Below are 22,601 nucleotides of genomic sequence, written 5' to 3'. Positions count from 1 at the left end.
TTTGATAAAAAAGGTTGACGATGAGGTGAAAGTGAAGGCATGAAGACCACAAAGTCCGTTTCTTTCGAAAATCTGTTGACAAAAAATGTTTGCTTTATTTCAATTGGCTGCGATTGTTTTACTGCGGAGGTTCAGCCCAAGTGCACTGAGCCCACCTTTATAGCGCCTTTCACGCTACTGAGGATCTCAAATGGCTATGAAATCTGTTGACCATAAAACATGTCTCCTGTTCTTCTTCCTCTGCTTTTCTCTCATCTTTCTTCTTCTTCAGCCCTGTGGACGCTCTGCACTCTCTAATGGCCACAAGCAGGACCACCGAGAGACCGGCGTTGCCCACCTCAAGTGAGCCAGCAGCTGCTCGCCATCTGAATGGACTGTGCAAATATGTGGTGGAGAAGAGACTTCAGAAGAGCCTGGAGAAGACGTGTGTGGAAGTGATGAAGGGCGCCAAGGTCCCCAGAAACCCGTACCCCGTGTTCGTCCAGAGGGCCCGCCAACAGGCCGAACGGTAAGTCTGGACCCCGGTGACGATAGTGACATTTACACACTGGTCACATTCTCAGCTGTCTTAGTGTGCCGGGGGTCTCATTTTAATTATTCAGGTTCTGTACTTCTGCGGTGGGTTGGCACCCTGCCCAGGATTGGTTCCTGCCTTGTGCCCTGTGTTGGCTGGGATTGGCTCCAGCAGACCCCCGTGACCCTGTGTTCAGATTCAGCGGGTTGGAAAATGGATGGATGGTTCTGTAATTCAGTGGTGACCACCCACTCCGAGCGCCACTGCCCCACATGAAGCCCCTTCTCGCCCGCCATTCCACCCTCGTCCCCTGGATCTCGCCACATCCCTCTGCTTGCCTATCCCTGGTGGGTTTAGGTGCCTCAATTAAGACCCCCAGGACACTAATGATGAAGCTGGCTGAAATTGTGATCAGCCAATTTCCCCATCAACGCCCGAGGGCCACTCCGACAGACCACCGTGTTGTTCCTATGCCCCCCACCCTCGGCCTGAGTACACTCACCGCAGACCCCTAAACACCATTTACCAAAGTGACTTACAAAAGGGGTCAGCAAATCAAGCAGATATCAGTCTGGGGGGCTTTCCAGGAACAAGTATGACATTCACACTTATTTGCTTTTTTTTGTTATTAACCCCCCCCCAACCTTACAGAATCCGACTTTCTTCCTGGACCATCCCAGAGGGATTCCAAAGCTCCACGACCTTCCCCACTGAGCCCACCGCTCTTGGACACGTCGCAGGTGAGGCACCGCCATGTCGCTCCGCAGTTTCCGTACGCCGCCGTTCTTGACGGGAGGCTCCAACTGGTGGTACGACCAAGTACAATGGTGGGCATGTGGTGGTCTGTGTTTGAGGATGACCCCCCCCCCCCCCCCCCCTTTGTTGCACCTCAGCTTCCAAATTCCACACTCGGCAGTCCGACTGTCCGCTCCGGTTCAGTGGTCTCTGCGTTAAGGGAGGTGCGGCGCTGCTCACCTCGGCCAGCAGAGGGCACTGGTGTGCAGGGAAAGGAGCCGACGCCCCTCGCGTATTCAACGTCTCCTTAAAATGGTCGTCAAACGCAACGTCATCGTCCTAAGCACCGATCTGAAGATCACCGTGAAATGCTCGTTGTGGTCTCTCGTGTTTGGAGGAGTCGTCGCCGTTGTTCACATCACAACTTAGCGCTTTGCCCAAACGCCAAAAACAGTAAAATAAGGAAAATTCTTTAGTATTTCGGGTTTTGGTGTTGAGTGTTTGATGCTCGGGTTCGCTGGTTGTGTCGTGTGATTGATGTGCTGACTGATCTTCATGTCACGTGTGCTTTTCTATGGCGTTTATTTAGTTGACGTTTTCTCACCCCCAGGGATGGGGAACCCTAATCCATCGTCCAACGCCGTGGTCACTCGAGGGTTACTGGCGCCCGTCTCCTTCCTCGGCCGCCATCTCCACGGTTTGTCTTCCTCGTCCACCTCATTTGAGGTCAGAGGCCACCCCATCACCCACCCACTCTGTGAGCCCACCCAAGGTAGGGTCCTCCCCGAGGATTTGGGCAGAGGAGCCGACCCGCTTCATCCTCTTCTTCTCAGGACGGCTCCGTCCCTTATGGGGGTCTATGAAGCTCTACGTCTCTGTCTCTCTGGTCCTGCGCTTATTGATTTCTTTTCCTGTCACTTCACTCCTCCGTCGTGCCACCTTTATGAATACACAACCTTCTTCAGGCTCACCCTGATGGACTTTTCTGAAATGCAGGCTTCAACTTTGACTAAATTAGCTCTCGGAAACATCCAGTCCATCATCCCACCCGTGACTGCCCCTCCGTGACGGGATCAACGTGTCACCGATATGCAGATATGGCAGCGAGGAGCCGACGGCCGTGCAGCCTCTCGCTTGTGAGCTCCTCGCCGGTCGCTGCCTCATTTACATTTTTTTATTGTTTCTTTCCCTTTTTAAAAGTTTTTTTCTTTTTTGATTGATAGGCTCTAAGGGTTTTTCCCACGTCTGGGGCCACCCGGTGGTCCTCCGCTGTGTCTCCCCACCTGCCATCGAGCGGGCCGCCTGGCTGATTGAAGACGTCACGCCGCCTCTTTCCATTCTGCGCTGCGGCCAGCCCTACACGGTGAGTGCCCGGGTTTTTCGGGTCATTCCGGAGTTTGAGCGTAATGTGGGAACATCACGTGATCAGACCAGGTGGTCTGCAGTGTGTGAAATGATTGAGCAGACACAGAAGAGAAGTTTGGGGGCCGCCACCCGTATACTTGAATCAGGCTGCCAAAGTGACAGATTGGCTCCAAATGACGGGTCTCAACAGACTTCAGTCCAATAGGCAAACATGGCGCTTTTAAAGCCGGGCAGGGGAAGTGACGTCCTCAGGACAGGAACCAGAAAAGTGATGTCATCGAGTCCAGGCAAACGCTCCTGTAGTTGGTCTGCCAATGCAAAAGAGGAAGGCTCAGTGCACTCTGCCACCTCTGGTCTGGCGCGGAGTTAACCCTTTGTGAGCCCTTCGGCTGCACACGTGTGTGTCAAGTGTCTTTTTAAAAATTAGTGCGGCTTTTAAAGTACTTGACTCTGCAGCAAACCTTGGGCCCAGTCTGTCAAGTGGACGTCGCAGAGAGAGCAGAGCAGACGGACATGATAGGCACGGGCCACTGCTGGGCATCACAGGGCAAGACAATGGGTCACAAAAGGAAAGAAAGGCTCTACACCGTAAATGGCCTTCAGCTTATCAGGTATGAGGCGCAAGTCGACCCCAAAAGGCGATGAATCTACGCCCTCCAAACGTGAGCCACGGTGGGGCATTCGCACAGCAGATGGATTGTAGACTTGACCTGCGGGGTCTTGATGACCTCCTGCTGTGATGGTACAATCCTCCGATTGTCCCTAAGTGTACCACCACCCACATTAACTTCCCTAAATATACACATATGTCCACCTTAGTAAAAGGGCAAGGGTCTGTGTGTCTGTCTGGTTGCTGTGTCTCCATTATTTGTCATTTGGTATGCGATTTGAAAAAGCAGTGGTTATGCTTGTGATATGCCATCTGTTGGAATGAAAAAAATGTAATGCATTTTATTACTGCAAATGTTAGTGATGCACCACCTGTTGGAATTAACAAATCAATGAACTTTATTACTACAGTTATTTGTGATGCACCACCTGTTGGAATTAACAAATCAATGAACTTTATTACTACAGTTATTTGTGATGCACCACCTGTTGGAATTAACAAATTAATGAACTTTATTACTACAGTTATTTGTGATGCACAACCTCTTGGAAGTAACAAATCAATGAACTTTATTACTACAGTTATTTGTGATGCACCACCTGTTGGAATTAACAAATCAATGAACTTTATTACTACAGTTATTTCTGATGCACCACCTGTTGGAATTAACAAATTAATGAACTTTATTACTACAGTTATTTGTGATGCACAACCTGTTGGAAGTAACAAATCAATGAACTTTATTACTACAGTTATTTGTGATGCACCACCTGTTGGAATTAACAAATCAATGAACTTTATTACTACAGTTATTTGTGGTGCACCACCTGTTGGAATTAACAATGCAATGAACTTTATTACTACAGTTATGTGTGATGTGCCATCTGTTGGAATGAACAATGCAGTGCATTTTATTACTATAATTTTTTTGTGATGGAAGATGCCTTTGATAGAAAGAAAGCCAAGCATGAAGGGCTGGTGAGCAAGGTGGATGGAGGGCCTAATGTGAGCCCATTGAAGTGGACTGTAGAGGTTTTGAAGGCCAGTCTCTATACCAGGCCCTCAAGATCCATGGGATTACAGGACTGCACAACAGGAAGTTCATCAAGAACATCACAGAATCTGCTGAGAAGGCTTCACAATAACTTTGGATTAAGAGCATGGGGGGCGGGGGGGGGGGGGTGTCCGTGGAGCATGCAGGCTACCTGGACACAAGCTGGAGTTTGATCATCTCCAGTTGGGTCACCCGGGTGAGGGTGTTTTAAGACCTGAAACACCTCATGACCCCGAGTAACATCACTGATGTATCCTGGCTGCACTGGAAGGTGTGTGGAAATGTCCGATGTGCCATCTGTTGGAATGAACAATACAGTGCATTTTATTACTACAATTATTTGTGATATGCCATCTGTTGGAATGAAAAAATGTGATGCATTTTATTGTTCGTGATGTCCAACAAAAAAATAAACGGGAGCACAGCCGGAGAAACACAAATCAAAACACAAATTGTCTTCTAACAAAGTGAGTCAAACTCTAAAGAGCGATCACAAGTTCAGGTTGGAGCTTTGCCTGGTGGTCTGCTCTTCCCAAAGTGAGACGACTCCTCCCAGGAGTGGCTTGGCTTTGTAGTCACTGGCCAGAAAGATGAGGCGTCAGTTGCCCTCACTGGTCGGTTTCTCTGATATAATACTGTGGATGACGGCGCCCCCTTGTGTCCTGGAGTGTAGAGCTTACCTCTGATAAGACCAGAAGGTGACCCTCTGACACTGCTTATGAATTTGTTTTTTTTTTATTTGTCTGTCGTTTTGTTCATACTTCACATCTGTTAATTCACAAACACTTTCTTTCTTTTCTTTTATTCTCTTTCTCAGATCCAGGTGCTCCCGGCCCTCACTGGCCCGTCCATCTTCTCAGACACCCTCTTCCCTGCGCCCCACGAGCTCGCCATCCTCCAGCTGTACGTGATCGCCGGCCCAGACCCAGAGCGAGCCTCGGCGCTGTACGCGGATTGTGTCCTCGGCGACGTCCTCCGCACCGTCCAGCAGGGCCGCCACTACTTGCTCAGGTCAGCACGACGGGCAGTCAGCGGGCACGTCACCGGCTGGCACTTGGCATTCAGTACAGGAGTCAGCGAGTCCTCCCGTCTGCCCTCGTCATTTCACGGCGTCTTTCTTTTTACCTCTTAGGGTGAAAGTGCCGTCCAGTTCCGAAGGACACTTTGACCTGTTCAATAAGGTAGGTCCCACAGCACACTCGTATATAATATAGCGCCTTTCTCACTGAATGTTACAATTCTTAAATGACAGGAAAAGTGAGACAAAGGGGCTGAGGTATAAAGTCTGAAAATCCCAATCAAGCGCCTGTGCCCCACGCACAATTTCAGTTTTTGCTCTTAATGAGAAGCTCAGACTAAAAGGCAGCGTCCGCGGTACCAGGATTTCATTTTGAAAGCGAAACGATCTCCGATCACACACTGGCGTGTCGTTCTCGCTTCATTCACAAAAGGACCCGAAAACAGAACAGTAACCTGGCATACACTGGGCATGCGCACTTCAGCGGCAAAGTCCATGAAGGGATGGCGCCGTGAAAATCAAAACTCCCGCGTGCTTTATGCGCTCCGGCGGGACGTTCACAGCGTTGAAGAAGACCGAATGTAGTAAAAAAAAAAAAAAACGGAGCGAACTGCCCCCGTGTCACGTTAATGCGCGGATCACAACCGAGAGTAACGGTCTTCAGAATTGGCGAGGGTCGCCTTGCCATTAAATACAAACGCCGCAAATGTTAAGGCGACGTTTAAAATAAATAAATGTATCAGCTCTGGTGGACCGTCAATTAATTCAAATAATGACGCTGGGGCAGATGTGACAGAAATCGCTGTATTTCTAATCAAGTTGAGAAAGCACAACACCAAGCGCTACCGATCCTGCGTCTTCTTCTCTGAGAAGGAGCATTTGACATTTCAAGCACCAAACTGTAACAGCCGGAATAATCCCCCAACCTAGAATAGCTAGAGCCCCCCCTAATGAAATATACTGTATAAACAGTACTTCCCTTGAAACAACTGTACATCACTTTACTACGAGCTCCGTGTTCATTCGCGAGAGGACTCCTTATCAACAGTCCGCAGCAATCGGCGCGCGTCTTGTACCGGACAGCATCACTAAAACGAGCTCGATGAACCAACATGTGCGCATGCGCCGCCCGCCCGGATCGTCGCCTTTCTGCGCTCTCCTTTCGTGTCTCCCCGTCCTGTCACATCGTGAGCTCCGCTGCATTCTGCACTCGTCATTTCTTTTGCACCTCTGACGTCAGTCACGTAACGCCCACCAAATGCCTGGTGACGCCGCTATTGTGTCCACGTGTTTCACCTTCCAATTTCAGTGCGTTCACGTGGGTTTCCGTTCTGACTGTTCGGAACAATGCGAGGTCGCCATTGATTTGTTACTTGGTCGGCAGAAAGTAAAATGCAATTAAAGATAAAACGTCATTTCTGTGGAAATAAAGAGCAAAGTAAAGGTAACGATTATGTTGCACTTCCCACCAAATGCATTTCAACCAAAAAATGGCATGTTTGGGACGACCAGGTTGTATGTTTCATTTAAAAATAGCTGTGCGGCTTAAAACCGAAGAAATCAACATAGAGCTGAGCATTAGCTTTGACAGAGCACCATACAATGCATATGTCTCTGTTAAATGTAATTTGCTATGGGATTCATGACAGCAGTGCTAATGTGTGTGATGTGCCTTCTGTCAGAATGACGAATGTAATGCAAATGTCTTTGTTATAAATCATTTGATATGGGATTGGTAAAAGCAGTGTTAATGTGAGTGATGCTGCACCATCTGTTGGAATGACAAGAGACATAGCAATCGGACAGACTCCTGGACAGTTGTATAGAGATTTATCCTTTTGTTATTTTAAATAATAATTTTAAATAAGGTGAAAAGCCGGCGTTGCATCACAACTCTGACCGTTCGGGTAGCTTTGTTTTGTCTGAATTGACTGAATTGTAATTCCGGGTTGGCCGAGCGTTCACGTGGTATTTCTGACTTGATAACTCCGAGCAGGTGATCGCAGCGTATGGTTTAGGGTTGTGGGCGGGTCATCGGACTCGGAGGGCGTTCCGTGATGTCCTGGGTGTCACGTGACCTACGCCATTGCTATTGGTTACCCCCGTCCCCGCCTTCTCCGATATAGCAACTCCCATTAGGAACCACAGCAATACGTACAGTGAGGGCAGACTTCAAAATGAGCAAAATAATATAAAAATTGAATCTCACAAAAAATAAAAAATAAAGCTGCAACATAAACCTGAAAATGAAAACACACACAAAAAAAACAACAACTACCTAAACGTTGGCATGCAGCCTTCCTCACGGCTTTATGGGTAAAATAGGGGCAGGTAGCCAGGACTCGCCCTTGGGCTTAGGAATCCTGCAGCAAAGGGCAAACCTGAGGTGGCACCGGACCTGCGAGGGGGTGCCAGTCGTGTGTTGAGGGACTCTAAGAAAGGAAGGGGGCGGCCGGGACAAGTTGGCATTCCTATTGAGATGCTGGCACGGCGGGTCTCCTGGTGTCAGTGATGCCCTCCTCTGCTGCTCTCCACACATCATGCTGTGGTAGAGAAGCTCTGAGAATGCTAATCAGGAACCTCGGGGGCCGTTTTTCATTTTCACTAAGTGCCAGGGTCCAGCAGGCCAGCAGCCGTCTCCATTTTTTTTTCTGACTCTGCAGAGTCTGAGAGCCTCGTTAGCCCTCGGCGAGACGGCCATTTGTCTGTGTCGTGCTGCATTTAAGAGGGACGAGACGGGTGGGCTTGGGGACAGCTTACGCATTCAAAATGAATCAAAGCCAATGAGGGCAGACCCCTGAGGATGTCCCGAAGAGAACTGCTCTGCTCCTCTTGTCTTGGTCTAATATAGCGCCTTTCCTGACGAACGCTGCCTGTCACGCGTGTAGAGGAGCTCGGCAGCGCTGACCTCACTGCTCTCTCATCAGGAGGAGGTGGAAGCCCGCAGGTCGGCCTTCTTGTCCGGCGTCCAAAGGTCCTTGAAGACGCAGCTCCCCGTGCAGGCCGACTGTGTGTGGAGGACGGACCCCCAGGGCGCGGCCTTCCAAGGAGGAGTTAAGCTTTACAGCCTTTGTGTCCTTCAGACGTCAGAGACCCTGAGAGGAGAAAAGTGAGTTTCCTTTCAGCAGATGCTCCTCGTATTAGTTGGCCGCTGCTGCCCACCTTCTGCCCCCCTGCTGGTTTGTGATGCCCGCACCCTTCAGGTTGGTTTTGGACAATTTTTCTCTTTCAGGGTCCTGGACTTTTCCGAGTGTCCCCTCATCCACTTGTACTCCAGTGTGTTCCTCCATCAAGCGCACGCGGAGGCTTATGTCCGGATGTTCCTGCCAGCAAAGGGGCACCCTGGCCCCACAGGCAAGTGGCGTTCACCCCCCTGTAAGGCCTAAGCAGGCTGGCATTCTGGTTGGCTACAGGCAGAACTCCAAAACTGGGGGTCACAGTGCTGTAGGGTATCTCATGTGATGCGATACTTGTGTGTTTTCTCAGTGCACCATGGAGAGTCTGGAGGGTGGTCTCCTGCTCCACGGGGTGACCCCATCGGGCCCATTCGGGACACTTTCCTGAAGAAGCTGGCTGCTCTGCACCCGTCCCGACAGCCGTTTCTCGCTGCCCACTTGTGCATTCTGATCCTGCTTCTTGAACTTGGAGACCACAGCAATGTGAGCGAAGACCAGCAGCTGGAGGTAGGGAGCTTCGCTTTTGATGATGATAATGATGATGATGGTCAGCTTCTCCTCGCTCCTTCCTCTTCCTGTTGTTGTGTCACACTGTCCTCAGTCTCAGTCTTCTCTTCATGCTCTTCGTCGCCACACTTTCCAATGTCCCACTCCTTGTCACCTTGTCATCGGTTGCTGTCTGTTTTTCACACCCGCTTCTCCTTCGTCTTTCTTTATTCTCCAAAGTGCTAAGGTTCTTCAAACTGTCCTTCCTCCTCAGTGTTTACTCCATTTCTTCTTCTTCATCTTTATTTTCTCGCCCTGCTCATTTACCTGTATGCCATCCTTCATCTCTTTGGCCCCCATTTCCTGTCAGCCCCTCAAACTCCTCCTCCTCCTCCTCCTCAGTGACGTCCTTCATATTCTCCATGGTTTTCATTATTATGGTGCAGTCCTCCTTCACTTCAGACCAGCGCCCCAGGCCTTCATTTCATCTCGATGTCATCACATTGATCAGGCCATTGGCGATGAGTCTTCTTGTTGTCTTCACTCATGACACGTCTCATGTCATCGGTTCTTCTTGCTTTTTCCTCTTCAGATTGTCCTTTTCTCCATTCTTCTTCATCACCATAGACCTTAATAATTTCTTCCAAATGCTCCTCGTCTTCATGTTGTCCTCAATCTCTGTCCATATTAATTCTCTGGACCCACAGAGCCTTTGCTTCTATTGCAACCTTTTGGTTTTCCCAGATTCGTCTTTGACTGTTTCACTCTGTCTCTAGTGTTCTTCATCATATACTGCATCTCTGAAGGTAGGGCTGTCCCTAAGATGTCCTCTCTACAATTTGGGGTCTTCTTGCTGTCCTCCATTCACTGTCCCATTACCGCAGTCTACTCTGTGCCTTCTGTACCCATGGGAGTTCTCATTGTCACCTCTCTGAACTGGTCCTTGTATTGTCCTCCTGTGACAATGGCCCTTGTCGTTGTCTTCTGTCACCTCGGGTCTTCTCTCTCTTCGTCTCTATTTGTCCTCTCACTGTGTTCTGTCACTTCACCCTCTCTCTCTCTCTCTGCCCTCTAGGAGTCCTCTGCCTCAATGGTCCTTCTCATGGTCTTTTGTAACAGTGGGTCCTCCCACTGCCCTGTGTGTCTAGGGGTCCTCGCACCGTCCTCTGTATTTTAGTTTTGAGCTCACTCACTGTCACTGTGTTGATGGCGTCTCACACTTTAGGGGTCCTCTCTTTGACTGGTGGCCGTCAGGTCAGGTTGGGGAGCCTGCACTGGTACAGCACACTGCTGCACCCACCACATGACGAAACCACTCAGGATGCCGGTTGGCAGCCCTCCAGGAAGACACGCGGTCCTGTCTCTCCTTTCGGAATTGACCCTCTGTCTGCCGCAGGCAGGTGTTATGTGGGGGTCCCCTTGGCCTGGTCCAGCTGATCCTTCAAATGGATCACCCTCGGGTAATCGTGCCACATGGCCGTAGTGCCGTAACTAGCGCCCCCTCACAATGCAGTTCATGTGCCTCATGCGGGACTCCCGTCAGCAACCCAAAGTCAACCCGGCGGTACCCATGGACCCTCTGAAGAGAGAACAGATATCAATGTGGCTGTCGGTTTATCGTTATCCCACCCTTCCTCATTTACCGTAGGCTTTGGTCATCTTTCTGTTTCACTTGACCTCCTCTCCAATGCTGTGGATCCTCACCTACTTCCTCACCCCATCCCATCATCTAGAAGATGCCAAATCATCTTCTTTTTCATCTTCTTTATCGTCATCATCATGGCCAGATTTTTTCTTTTTCTTCATCTTCTTCATCATGATCATGATGTTTGTTGTTCTCCTCAGCCCCTGAGACAGATCAATGCCTTTGTTCATGGTGCCGCCTGTCAGCTTTGGACAATCCGCAGCCTCTGTAGGACCATCTGCCATCTTCTCTCTCGTCAGACTAAGGTGAGTTGCTCTAAGATGCCCACCTTGGCTCTTCTCTAATTTAATTATTGATAAGGAGGCATATTTGCTGGAAAGCCCCACAATGACCTGAGCCAAGGGTTTCACCAGCCTTGGTGCCACTCTGCCATAGCTCAGGGGCTTCATGTGGTGCCTGAGTTTGTGCCGTCCCAGGTGGGTTTGGTGGTCACTTCAGAGACCGGACTCTGGCTCCATTGGGTCAAGAGCTTCCTTACGCACTCCAGTTCTTACCCCATCAGTTCCACGTGTGCCTCTCTGATCCACAGGGTGGCAGTAAAGAGGCCTGTCTGGTGCTGGCAGCGAGGCTAAAGACCCTGATGCAGGCCTTCCTCAGCCAGGCCCATGAGGGGGTCTCCAGCGACTTCCACGTTATGACCCGAGTCCTGAATTGCTCTCTGGACGCTCTGTTGGCTGACTTGAATTCCAGTTCCTCCTTGAGCTCTGTGGACAAATGGACACAGGTGAGCCCCTGGTTGCCCTTTTCATCACGTCGATGCCCCCAGGTCACTGAAATGCTCTCTTCTTCTCCCCACAGTGGTGGGCTTACAGTGAAGCACTGGGTTCTCAGCTCATGGCTGACACCTTCCCGTGGGTCCCCATCCTCACTGACCTGAAAAGGATTGCTGACCAGAGGATGAAGAAGCCCAGACGTGATCGGACCACGGTGAGCAGACCACTGCTGGTGAGCGACTTCCATTTCCAGCCGTCCTGAGCTCCTCAGACTTGACGGCATCCACACAGGCGAGGACCGATTGGCAACTGCAGAACATTCGTTTTTAATCAGCTCTTCCACTAATGGCGGCTCTCTATTTGCCAGCATGCCATGTTAATAATTGCCTTCTGATGATGATGATGATGATGATGCTGGTGATGATGAAGCATTCCCAGTCGGCAGGACCCCTGAGGCTCAAGTGCCACAACTTTGGGAAAACTTAGAAGTGTTTCTGTTTCAGCTGAGCCAGGGTGCACTGCAAACATACAGGTCCCCGTGATGCCAACATGGCATGGCAAGAAATGAACAGCTCAATGCCCACCTGCCTGGCTCTGCACCACTAAATCTGTTTTTTTTTCTTGTTTCTCTAACAAGCAGGCCCTCCCAGACCAGCGGCTCGTATCCGAGGACCTCCTTTACGGACAGATGCCTGTTTATAACTTGGGGGAGACGGCGGGCGAAAGGCAAAGCGGAGGAGAAGTTGGTCTCGATGCCAAGTTCACTCAGGTGGGCACCTCGCTTTCTTCCCTGGAGGAGTCACCCCGCTCCCCCCACCCCACTCCCCCTTACCCGGGGTTTTCTCTTCTCTTGTCTTCTCATAAACTTTCAATGCACTGTAATGAGGGTCTCGGACACATCGGGGCCACTGGCCAGAAGGTGGCGCTCTGCCATAGACGTGCAGGCTGTGCTTTTACACTCTCGAGATCACAAGTGGACTGAGGGACCCCCACACTGACATGTGACCACCCATGTGACACACACCTGTGCACCGTGACGACGACAACAACGATGGCGTTTATTTGTAAGAACAGGAGCATAACCCCAAAGCCGAGGCTGGCATTGCATGGGCTGCTGCTTCTTAGCTGGCACTGGCATGATGGCACCCTGATTGGTTTTAATTTTTTAAATGAGTCCCGGGGCTTGAAAAAGAATTTTTCGGATTCCAATGGTCACTTTCTTTTAGTTTCTGTCTCAATGCGTTTACTTATGTTACTACATTTTCTGTTTGTTAGGAACTGAAAGAAATTCCTGCGTTTGTCCCGAAGTCCATGAGATGAAATGCATTTGACGCCTCGATGGCGAAGCACAAGTCAAAGTCGATCGGAAAACGCGAATGCGCCCTTAGTTTGGTGTTTATAATGCGAAGCGTCGTGGATTCGGAGTAAATCTCTGTCCCACATTTAAAGGGTCACACTGAAGACACAAAGCGTGGTGACGTCACAAACGGCGGTCCATGGCAAGCGGGACGGGAATAACAACACAGTGGCACCCCATTGCAAAAACCAGATAATGTCGCAGCACCGTGAATTAATGAATCGTTCTAATTCAAGGAAACCACACAGAAACGTTCGAGAGAACAAGCAACTCGTATTCCCTCGTAAAAAGTTTTATCTGAAGAAGGGAAAAAAATTCTGGACGTTAACAATTAAAAAGTCATAAAAGTCTCACAATATCCCCAAAATGGCTACTAGAGGGGGAAGTACCATCAAACCCTGGCCAGTCACAAAGATGGCAATGAAGGACCTTTAGAGGTAAAAGCTTTACTTCTCTGCAGCACAGAAATGGGGGCACAAGGCGCGGAAGGCAAGGCCACCCCAAAAATAAACACAGTCCAGATCCGCAACATCTAAAGAAAGGCGGACGGAGAGAAAGGTCACCAAAATCCAGTAAATCCCAAAAGTATCAAAAGAGTGCATCCACAATGAACCGCAAGGGACTCTGGGTTGTCCCCACCTTTCTAGGCCCTGACAGTGGGGTGGGAAGGGGGGGGGGGGGGGGGGGTATTTGGAAAAACAGAATCCAGATAATCAACAAAGTTAACAGAAAAGAAAAGGAACATAAATGAGAGTAGGGGATGCCAGCCAGGTGGGTAACCCATCCTGAAATGGGACAGTCCAGCGCCAGCTTGTCTTGCTTGCATTTTGGGCCTTTTTTTTTTGTTGTTGATGGTTGCTATGCAGTTGCTAGGTAAGCTCGACCAGAAGCACTCGGCGCGTGACGTCGGCAGACCCGCGGTTTGAAGGGTCGCGTCCCGCACCTCAAGGTGGTCCAAGGTCGGGGATTCAGCCTGAAGCTCGAGTGTTTAGTTCTGATGCTTTGGATTTCTGCCTGCGCTTTTCACTCTTCACCTCGGCTCTGGTTACATGAAGTTTGGATTTGCGATCCTCTCGCTCCGTTTCCTGACTCCCCTTCTGGGTTTTGTTCAGTAGACCCTTGGACCTCCGCTGACCACCCTTTGCTTGTATGCCTCAGATTTATTCTGTTTTCCCGATTGCAGTCCTTTAAGTCGCCTGCCATCTCACGCACTTCAGAGTTTGTGTGTGTGTGCCTTTGAGATTGCGCCCCTGCCCCCCCATCTTATTATCTTTTGTTTCCCCCCCCACACTCCAGTATCTGGTGGACTGCCAACTGGACCAGCACTGGCTCAGCTGCTTACAAGACATCCTGGGTGCCAACCCTCTGCCCGCCAACCCCTACCCACGAGTGGTCAATGAGTTCAGAAGGGCAGCAGTCAGGTGAGTCCTGGGAGGTGAGGGACGCGCTAATGGTGGGCCAGACCAGTCATCCCAGTTTTCCTTTTTTTGCACCTTCTGATGATGTTTATGGGCTGTTCTTGCACCCCTGGATTTCTTTTGCTGCTCTAATGATGATGATGATGATGATGATGGAGTCATCTTGTTTGTCTCCCTTGAGGATGCTGCTGTTTTACTCCGTTCTCCACAGGCTGTTTATGTCAATGCACTCCCACACCCAAGGGGGCGGACATGGAAATTAGAAGCTGGTGGCATCTGAGGTCCCCTACCACACTGGAACTCAAGACCAAGAGTACAGAGTAGAGGAGAAAGGGGGCACCGGTGGAGACCCTCCAGGGTTGGTCCTTGGCCCCTCACCTCTTCTGGTTTACATTAATGCCACTGAGTCTGCTGTAGTTAGGAAATTTGTGAAAGTCGCAGATGACACTGAAATTGGAGGGACGGCAGACACCGAGGAGGACGTTGGACCAGGGTGGGCTTCAGAAGGGGACGAGCATCTTAGAAAAGTGGAAAGTGCTACACGAGGGGGGAAAAGGAGCGTCATTTATAAGTGCAGGGTGGGAGACACCAAGCCACTGGAAGGACTTAGGGGTCTATGCTGACAAAATATTCTCATCATCTGAGCTAAAAATGAAATGCCAGCCAATAGTCTAAAAACTGTCAACCAGAAATCGACCGTAGGGGGCACTAGAGAGACCACAACTGAAGGATTGCGCGCAGGTCTGGTCACCGTGACATAAGACAGACGTAGCTGTGCAGTGGGGGGCAACAAGGGGCACCCCGGGACTGGAGGCCATGTCCTACTGTGACAGCCTGGGAGAATGAAACCTGATTGGTCTTGAGCAGAGGACACGTGGGGGGGAGCCTCATCCAGGTCTTCAAAATAACAAGACCTGCGTGTCCAAAAAACACTTCCAAACATGGCCACTAGAGGTCTTTGTAAATTAAAAGATTTATTCTTCACAAAACTGCTTGTGTCGGCGTGAAGCTCTGCAGGAACAGAAAAGGAAATCCAAAGCAAAAATACAGAAATCGAGAAATCCGTCAAACCAACACAGCAAACGCATTCAAAATGAAGCACCAGGAACTGCAGGAGACCCTCCAGATTTATAGGGTGGAGGGCAACTCCTGGCGGTGGTTGGCAGGTGGCCCCGCCTCTAAGGGAACCCCCCTCCAAAAAATACATGAAACAGAACCCTGGCAGCTGACCTACATAAAGAAAATCAAAAACAAAGAATAAGGCGCATAATAAACGAAAGTAACATCAATAAAAGACTTAAAAACGAATTGGAACCCCAGCCAGGGAGGAACTCTTGACACAAAGACAAAGGCCTCCTCCATCGAGAAGATCCAGCAGAATTCTTTCAATCTTAAAGGTGAATTGTGTACTTACTGACACCTAGTGGAGATCAAGGGGAAGTGCATGTAGGACTGAAGCCAGGAAGCACTTCTTGACACAAAGCATTGTGGGAAAACAAGTAAACAGCTGAGTCAGGGAGATGAAGAAGAAACCTTAAGAACCTTTAAGAAGAGTCTGGGTGAGATATTAGGACAGCTTAGCTATTCGCTAATGAAACAAGGTGGATGATTGAATGGTCTCCTCTTGTTTGTCAAATTATGTTCTTTGTAAGCCATTGCACACACACACACACTTCTCGTGTCCTTCTGCGAATCCCATGACTCCCAACACAAACTTCTTACAACAACATCTCAAGGGAAGCCTGCTGTGGGAGAAGTGCAGTTCAGGCCTCAGTCACCAGAGGGCGCCCTTCTCCACTATACAGTACAGAGAACTTTATTTGTCCCCAGAGGGAAATTTAGCACAATAAATAGAAAAATCAGAAACCAGAAGAAAAACCTTAAAAAATGCAGAGCTTGTGGCCCTCACATCTTATTGTTCAGAGCCCACCTGATTTGTAAGCCCCCTGCCCAAAAATGCACATCCTGGTGCCCCCTAATGGACAGACTTGTTTTTTCACAACCATAGGACCTGCCAATATACACACATGACACAGCCTGCCCAGGGGTACCACATGTCCATCACTAATGTGACTTTGGTTCATCTCTAATCTTTATTTATTTATTCTTTTGGATTCCTGGTCTCTTTCTTCTGTATCCCTGGACCCCCCAGAATGGACTTGTGGGGTGAGCCCAACAGCCATCTCTTGCATCGCATCTTGCCAAGCCAGCCCACCCTGTGTGAGCGGGGTCATTGCATTTACCGATGTCCTGGAGGTGAGGGCTTTGGCTTGGAGAGTGCCACCAGAGCCACCCACCCTGAGCTGCTTGCCAAGGTGCTCCGCAGACTGCAGCTTCTGGAAAGCCCTCCACCGCAGGCGGCCGGTGGTCTACAGGTACGTCCAGCAGGAGTCTAGACGCACGTTAAATAATGTGAATGTGCCATACTGTGTGCCGCCACCACCTGAAGGACAGAAAGTATCACACATTCTCTGAAGCCACCCAAATATAAAAATGACAATGTCCCAGTTGACTGGGCATGAAAGTGCCAGGAGGTAGAAAGTGTTTGACTCGATGCTTTGGTGGTCTTTGTCTTCTTGCTGCTCTCGACTCAGGTCACCACGAGTTTGGCTCTGCACGCCCCGGCGTCCTGGCTTGGCACTCTCACTCCGTTCCTCTGCTCCCTGGAAGTGACCGAATTCTGCTACATCACAGCACCTCCTGGCTGTCTTCCTGAGGTACTGCAGGCCTATGCCAAGACTGGTAAGCAGTTCCCCCTCAATCGAGGCCGAGCGCGGGTTCACCGGGTGATGGGAGTGTGACGTTATATGCTTCTCTGCAGTGCACCACCAACTGTGTGAGCTCGGGCGCAGGTCCAGCTTTGCCCCATGTGGAGTCTTCTTTGGCAGCAACGAAAGGTGGACGCTGGATAAGGTCATCAGCTTCCCCTTTGCCTTTGGTGAGGACTTCATTCAGGCCATGCAGGCCGGGCAGGAGGTCTACCTCAAGGTAATTCTACTGGGGGGGTGCTCTGCTTTGTAAGACCCGTCATGTCCTGTCCCCTGTGGTCATCTCAGTTGATGGCCGGTTTGAGGCTGTTGTGAAGTTTGGCTCTGTAAGTGAAGGTTGCCCCTCAAAGACAATGCAGGCCACCATTTTTGGGGTCATGAGAAAGCTCATTGGATAGTCAGGGGCCTTGTGAAGACCTGAGTTTGAGATGATCCATGAATACAGAACCCTGTAGAGGCAAACAAATACCCTGGGAAGACCTGAGACCCCCAAAATCTGTGAGTCACAGACCACCGAGACATTCACTTTTGAACCCATTTTGACACAAAAGCAACCTGAGAAGACTTGGCCCCTCCAAAGCCTGAGCATTGGGACAGGTGGGCTTTAGGTCTGAGAGCTCTAGATCTCCTCCCTTTGCTGTTTTTCCCCCCCAGGTACTCCTGGTCCCCTCTCAGCCAGACTGGAGGTTTGTCCCCCTGGTGAAGCATTTTGTCTTGTACTATATGAACCCCGGGACACATGACTGGCTCTGTTTTCCTCGGCATGAGCCCACCACGGTCTACCAAGTTTTGTTCCAAACCCTTGAAGAGGCGGTCTTCCACATCAGGACGGCGGGTACGTAACCCAGACATAAGAAAGTCACCCTGCACTTCTGCTTCCAGGAAGTTCACTGCGCTTGTTTTGTCCTCCAGGGCCACCAGGTGACCCTTTCAGCTGCGCCAACCTGCAGGTGCTGACCACCCACCTCGATCCACAGATACAGCAAAACCTGAAGAGAGGAGACCTCCTGCCGGCATACAGGTAACTGGGCGGGAGGTGTGGAAATAGCCAGGGGCTTCACGGGACAACATTTCCAGATGGGTAGAGGGGTGTAGGATGCCAGTTCACCAAAGGAGCCGATTAATGATAAACAGCAAAGGTTGAGCGAGTGAACATCAAGGAGTTGATGAGGCGGATGAATCACACATCCAGAAGCTCCTCTGGTCACGGGTGTTTGGTCCTACGTTGGCCCCCATTCCACCTGTCCCGTCCACAACTGCTGTTAAGCCCACAGACATATGACACTCGCCCACCCCTGCCCGATGGACACTGCCAAGACAAAAGGCTTCAGTCTGCTGCTGAAGGTTCTCTGTCTGTCCAACGGGTGGCATCTTTTTGCGTTTCTTCATCATAGTTTGGCTGTTCTACTGATGCACCCCCCACCCCGCCACCCCCCCAGTTTAAACTTCCATTGGCCTTCCAATTGATACCAAGATGGTCTCTCCAACGAGGACCACCTCACACATGCCAAACATAGCTAGCACAATCCATTTAAACGTCACGTCAAACAAGACCTTCCCATTGGCTCGATGTAACCGCACAGCCTGATGGGATTTGTAGTTCTTTACCTGGAAGAACTGCCACAAGGGGATGTCTGTGGGGCCTGTTCAGGGGTGTGCATCCTGACCAACCAGTAGGACATCCCCAGGTCCTCCTAATGTAGGGTTGGCATGGCCCGCAGAAGTATATCAGATGTGCATTTTTTACAAAAATAATAATATAGTGCCTTTCAGATCTACCGCTTCCAGCAAAAAAAAAAAAATGTATTTTTATATTCTTTTATGGTGTAGATGATGATGGAGGCAGGTCACAAAGCTTGACCTCTCTCTGTCCTCCCTAACAGACTCCTGGCCCTCCGAGGTCTGACCACCCAGGAGGACGGCTGCCTGCCCACCTGCTGGAGGATGCTGCACAGCATGTCGGCTCAGCTGGAATACCTGAGGGGCCTCAGTTCCACTCTGCAGGTCAGTGACGGCCATGTTAGGTGATGAGGACTTCAGACCACCGTTGAGCTGTGCAGATGTGACAGGCTTGTGAGCCTCCGTTGGATAAATGGGCTTAAGAAGGGGTGGGTGCAAGATGTTTTTTTGGGGGGGGGGGTTTGGGGGGAGTGGGAGAGAAGGGAACGAGGATCAGAGGACATTTGGTGGGTCCTTCTCTCAACTTATAATAGATAATAAAGGCCCGTTTGATAGAAAGTGTATGAAATCCAAGGACATGTAGTGGGCCCTTCTGAGAATCCCATAATAGATGATGAAAGATAAGCTAGAGTATGTCTATACAATAGAGGCTCTGTGGAATATGAGGATGTTTCCTGGGCTCTTAGGACAATCCCATACAAGACGATGAGTTACAGAGGGTATGTATGATAGAAGGTCTTCAGAATTTGAGGACACGTGTTGGGTCCTTATGACAATCCTGTAATAGATAATGAAGGATGAGCTGGAGAAGGCCTGTTTGATAGGATGTGTATGAAACCCTAGGACGTGTAGTGGGCCCTTCTGAGTATCCCATAATAAGCTTGAGTACGTCTATACAGTGGAAGCTCTGTGGAATATGAGGACATTTGTTGGGCTCTTCAGACAATCCCATAATAGACGATGAAAGATAAGCTAGAGTATGTCTATACAATAGAGACTCTGTGGAATATAAGGACGTTTCCTGGGCTCTTAGGACAATCCCATACAAGATGATGAGTGATGAGTTACAGAGGGTCTGTATGATAGAAGGTCTACAGAATCAGAAGACACCTGGTGGGTCCTTATGACAATCCTATAATAGATAATGAAGGATGAGTTAGAGGAGGTCTGTTTGATGGAACATCTATGGAATCTGAGGACATGTGGTGGGTCCTTCTCACAGCTTATAATAATAATGAAGGATGAGCTGGAGAAAGGCCTGCTTGATAGATAGTGTATGAAATCCAAGGATGTGTAATGGGCCCTTTTGAAAATCCCATAATAGATGATGAAAGATAAGCTAGAGAAGGTCTCTGTTAGAGGTTCTGGGGATTCTGATGACATTTGCTGGGCTTTTGCAACAATCCCATAATAGATAAAAATGGATGAGCAGAAGAAGGCCTAACTGATAGAAGTTGTATTTACTTGTAGTGGGCCCTTATGAGCTCTCCATGCTAGGTGATGAAAGATGAGCCACAGAAAGTTTACAGGATGGACATTCCATGGAATCGCAGGACAATCCCATAATAGACAATGAAGGATGAGCTGGACAAAGTCTACATAACAGAGGATCAGTGGACTCTGAGGACGTTTCCCCAGTGCCTATGACGACCCAATAGTAGATGATAAGGGATGAAAGTCTATTTGATTAAAAGTCTCTGGTATTTGAGGACATGTGGTGAGTGTGTGAAATCTGAGGACATGTAGTGGGCCCTTCTGAGAATCCCATAATAGGCCTGAGTATATCTATGCAACAGAGGCTCTGTGGAATATGAGGACGTTTCCTGGGCTTTTAGGACAATCCCATACTAGACGATGAGTGATGAGTTACAGAAGGTCTGTTTCATAGAAGGTCTACGGAATTTGAGGACACCTGGTGGGTCCTTATGACAATCCTATAATAGATAATGGAGGATGAGTTAGAGGAGGTCTGTTTGATGGAACGTCTATGCAAGCTGAGGACATGTGGTGGGTCCTTATGAGAAGCAAAATAATAGATTACAAAAGATAAGTTAGACAAAGTCTATATGCTAGAGTTTCTGTGGATATTTGCTTGCCTCTTTATGACAATCCTGTAATAGATGATGGAGGTTGAGCTAGGTGAAGTCTATATAGTAAGAGTTTCTGTGGATGTTTTTCCAGTAACAGATGATGAGGGATGAGCTACAGAACATCTGTCTGGTAGAAATTCTCTAGAATTTGAGGACAGTGGTTTCCTTATGACAATCCCATAATAGATAATGGAGGATGAGCTATGGAAGGTTTATTTGATGGAACACCTACGGAATTTGAGGACAGGTAGCAGGACCTCATGAGACCCCTGTAATAGATGATGAAAGATAAGCTAGACAAAGTCTATTGGATGGACTGTGAGGACAGCTGCTGGGCCTTGATCACAATAACATATTAAATGATGGAGAATCAGCTGGAGAGAATCCATTTGATAGAAGTTCTGTAGAATGGGAGAGTATTTAGTGGACCCTTAAAAGACCACCTGAGGACATTTACTTGAACCTTGTGGCACTTCTATCAATAAATGATGAGATGCCAAACATCATAAGGAGCTTCACTGAGGTACAGAGGGTCTCCATGATGGCCAGTGATCACTGCTCTTCCTTTGCCTGATGGTAAGTGAGTCCCTCTACACGTTTTTCTTTTCGGGGGGCTTCCATGAAGATTGACTCCCATGAGGATTTTCAGTAATGACAGAGATAAGCCAATGTATCGATTTGCTCTGAGGTGTCTGAGAAGTGTCTGGTTACAGATTTAGGGGTCTCTGCAGAGGTGACGACGCAACACAGCTTGTTTCTTTTCCACAGGATTACATTGCAATGAACCGAAATTCCAAAGTTGCCAAAAGGAGGGAAGAGGACAGAGATGACAGTGTGACCGCCCTGAAGGATAACATTCATTTCGGTAAGACATTCGAGGTGACAGCTCAGCCCTGGGACACGTGGGGCTCATGAAAAGAGAAAGCCAGGATCAAAAACTGTCCTTATTCAATTTTTACAGATGCCATGTTGGCCGGTTATAGGGACATCCTGAAGACGACGCTGGAGAATCCCTGCTGTCTGTCAGCCCCGGGGCTGCGCGAGTCCCTCCTGCAAGGCTGGTCTGTGGACAGAGCTGATGGAAAGATGGAGGCCTGGCCAGTGGATGTGCTGGATGAATGGCTCAAGAACACCTCCTCGGCCTGTCAGGCATTGGCGGATGCCATTGCCTCAGATGTGCACGCGTTGTGTCCGGAGATTGGAGTTCTTCTGGGCAATTTGGAGAGGCCAGTGGTGAGGGCTCGCATCCACACTGCCACGCCACCCAAACTGGAGGCCATGCCCGCTCCAGCTCCAGTCGTGGAAAGTGACAAACCAAAGACCTTCCAGAGTGTCCGCCGAGCTCTGGAAAGCTGGTGAGAGCAGTCAGGCCCTGCCATGTAAGTGCACAACCAGTAGGGGGCTCCCTCTGCGTGACTCACTCTTAGCAAGTCTTGTGGCTCACAGCCTGACGTCATGTTATCATCTCAGATGGTCTTCATGTTATCGTCTCAGATGGTCTTCATTTTTTTGTGGAAACTATGCACGTAATTTGGATTTTTTTCTATCCAGACTATTACTGTATTTTTTACTATATAAATAAAATGTATCGTTTTAATTATTGTTGTTATGTTGGCTTACTCATAGAAGTTATGTTATTGTCATTATTTTTATAAGGCCACCATCACTTCGGGTGTCACTATCTTCTGCTGTATGGTTTTCATGGCGATTTGTGTCCCAAAGGCACTGGGACAGCGCAGCATGTGACATCACTGGAAGGACCATATAAAGGTTGGTGGGCACATCCCTTAAGTGTCTGACGTGAGGATGCAGCCTGCGCTGGTGTTCGATTCTGTTCAGACAAAACCTTTCTTTAATAGCTTTGTGAACTTTGATGACCTTTCATTATCCAAAGTTTTATAGCACTGCGCTC

General features: G+C 49.2%; 2 protein-coding genes across 2 annotated transcripts; both read left to right on the top strand.

Moving 5' to 3' along the window:
* Positions 1-287: 287 nt before the first annotated feature.
* On the top strand, positions 288-8,682 carry LOC114667617 (uncharacterized). Its single transcript, XM_028822986.2, has 7 exons — positions 288-508; positions 1,166-1,254; positions 2,473-2,612; positions 5,096-5,289; positions 5,411-5,459; positions 8,224-8,405; positions 8,529-8,682. The coding sequence occupies exons 1-7, from the start codon at positions 297-299 to the stop codon at positions 8,680-8,682; spliced, it is 1,020 nt and encodes a 339-aa protein (XP_028678819.2). The 5' UTR covers positions 288-296.
* Positions 8,675-22,172, top strand: LOC127525816 (uncharacterized). Its single transcript, XM_051920542.1, has 14 exons — positions 8,675-8,979; positions 10,804-10,908; positions 11,193-11,387; positions 11,462-11,608; positions 12,017-12,145; positions 14,030-14,154; positions 16,304-16,526; positions 16,746-16,893; positions 16,973-17,139; positions 17,574-17,754; positions 17,832-17,940; positions 18,803-18,923; positions 21,458-21,554; positions 21,651-22,172. Exons 1-14 carry the CDS (start codon positions 8,758-8,760, stop codon positions 22,046-22,048), a joined length of 2,367 nt encoding a protein of 788 aa, XP_051776502.1. The 5' UTR covers positions 8,675-8,757; the 3' UTR covers positions 22,049-22,172.
* The last annotated feature ends 429 nt before the right edge of the window (positions 22,173-22,601 follow it).

The sequence above is a fragment of the Erpetoichthys calabaricus genome, chromosome 17 (genome assembly GCF_900747795.2).
Source record: "Erpetoichthys calabaricus chromosome 17, fErpCal1.3, whole genome shotgun sequence".
Taxonomy (NCBI): domain Eukaryota; kingdom Metazoa; phylum Chordata; class Cladistia; order Polypteriformes; family Polypteridae; genus Erpetoichthys; species Erpetoichthys calabaricus.
This window is presented reverse-complemented; position numbering and strand designations above follow the sequence as displayed.

What these genes read in the sequence shown, in the direction of transcription:
- LOC114667617 (XM_028822986.2), top strand. Translation starts at nt 297, where the DNA reads ATGGCCACAAGCAGGACCACCGAGAGACCGGCGTTGCCCACCTCAAGT. An exon ending in GCCCGCCAACAGGCCGAACG is followed by an intron (nt 509 to 1,165) that starts GTAAGTCTGGAC and finishes CCAACCTTACAG; the next exon opens with AATCCGACTTTCTTCCTGGA. An exon ending in GAGACCCTGAGAGGAGAAAA is followed by an intron (nt 8,406 to 8,528) that starts GTGAGTTTCCTT and finishes TTTCTCTTTCAG; the next exon opens with GGTCCTGGACTTTTCCGAGT.
- LOC127525816 (XM_051920542.1), top strand. Translation starts at nt 8,758, where the DNA reads ATGCGATACTTGTGTGTTTTCTCAGTGCACCATGGAGAGTCTGGAGGG. An exon ending in GCGAAGACCAGCAGCTGGAG is followed by an intron (nt 8,980 to 10,803) that starts GTAGGGAGCTTC and finishes TGTTCTCCTCAG; the next exon opens with CCCCTGAGACAGATCAATGC. An exon ending in CGGTGAGCAGACCACTGCTG is followed by an intron (nt 11,609 to 12,016) that starts GTGAGCGACTTC and finishes TCTAACAAGCAG; the next exon opens with GCCCTCCCAGACCAGCGGCT.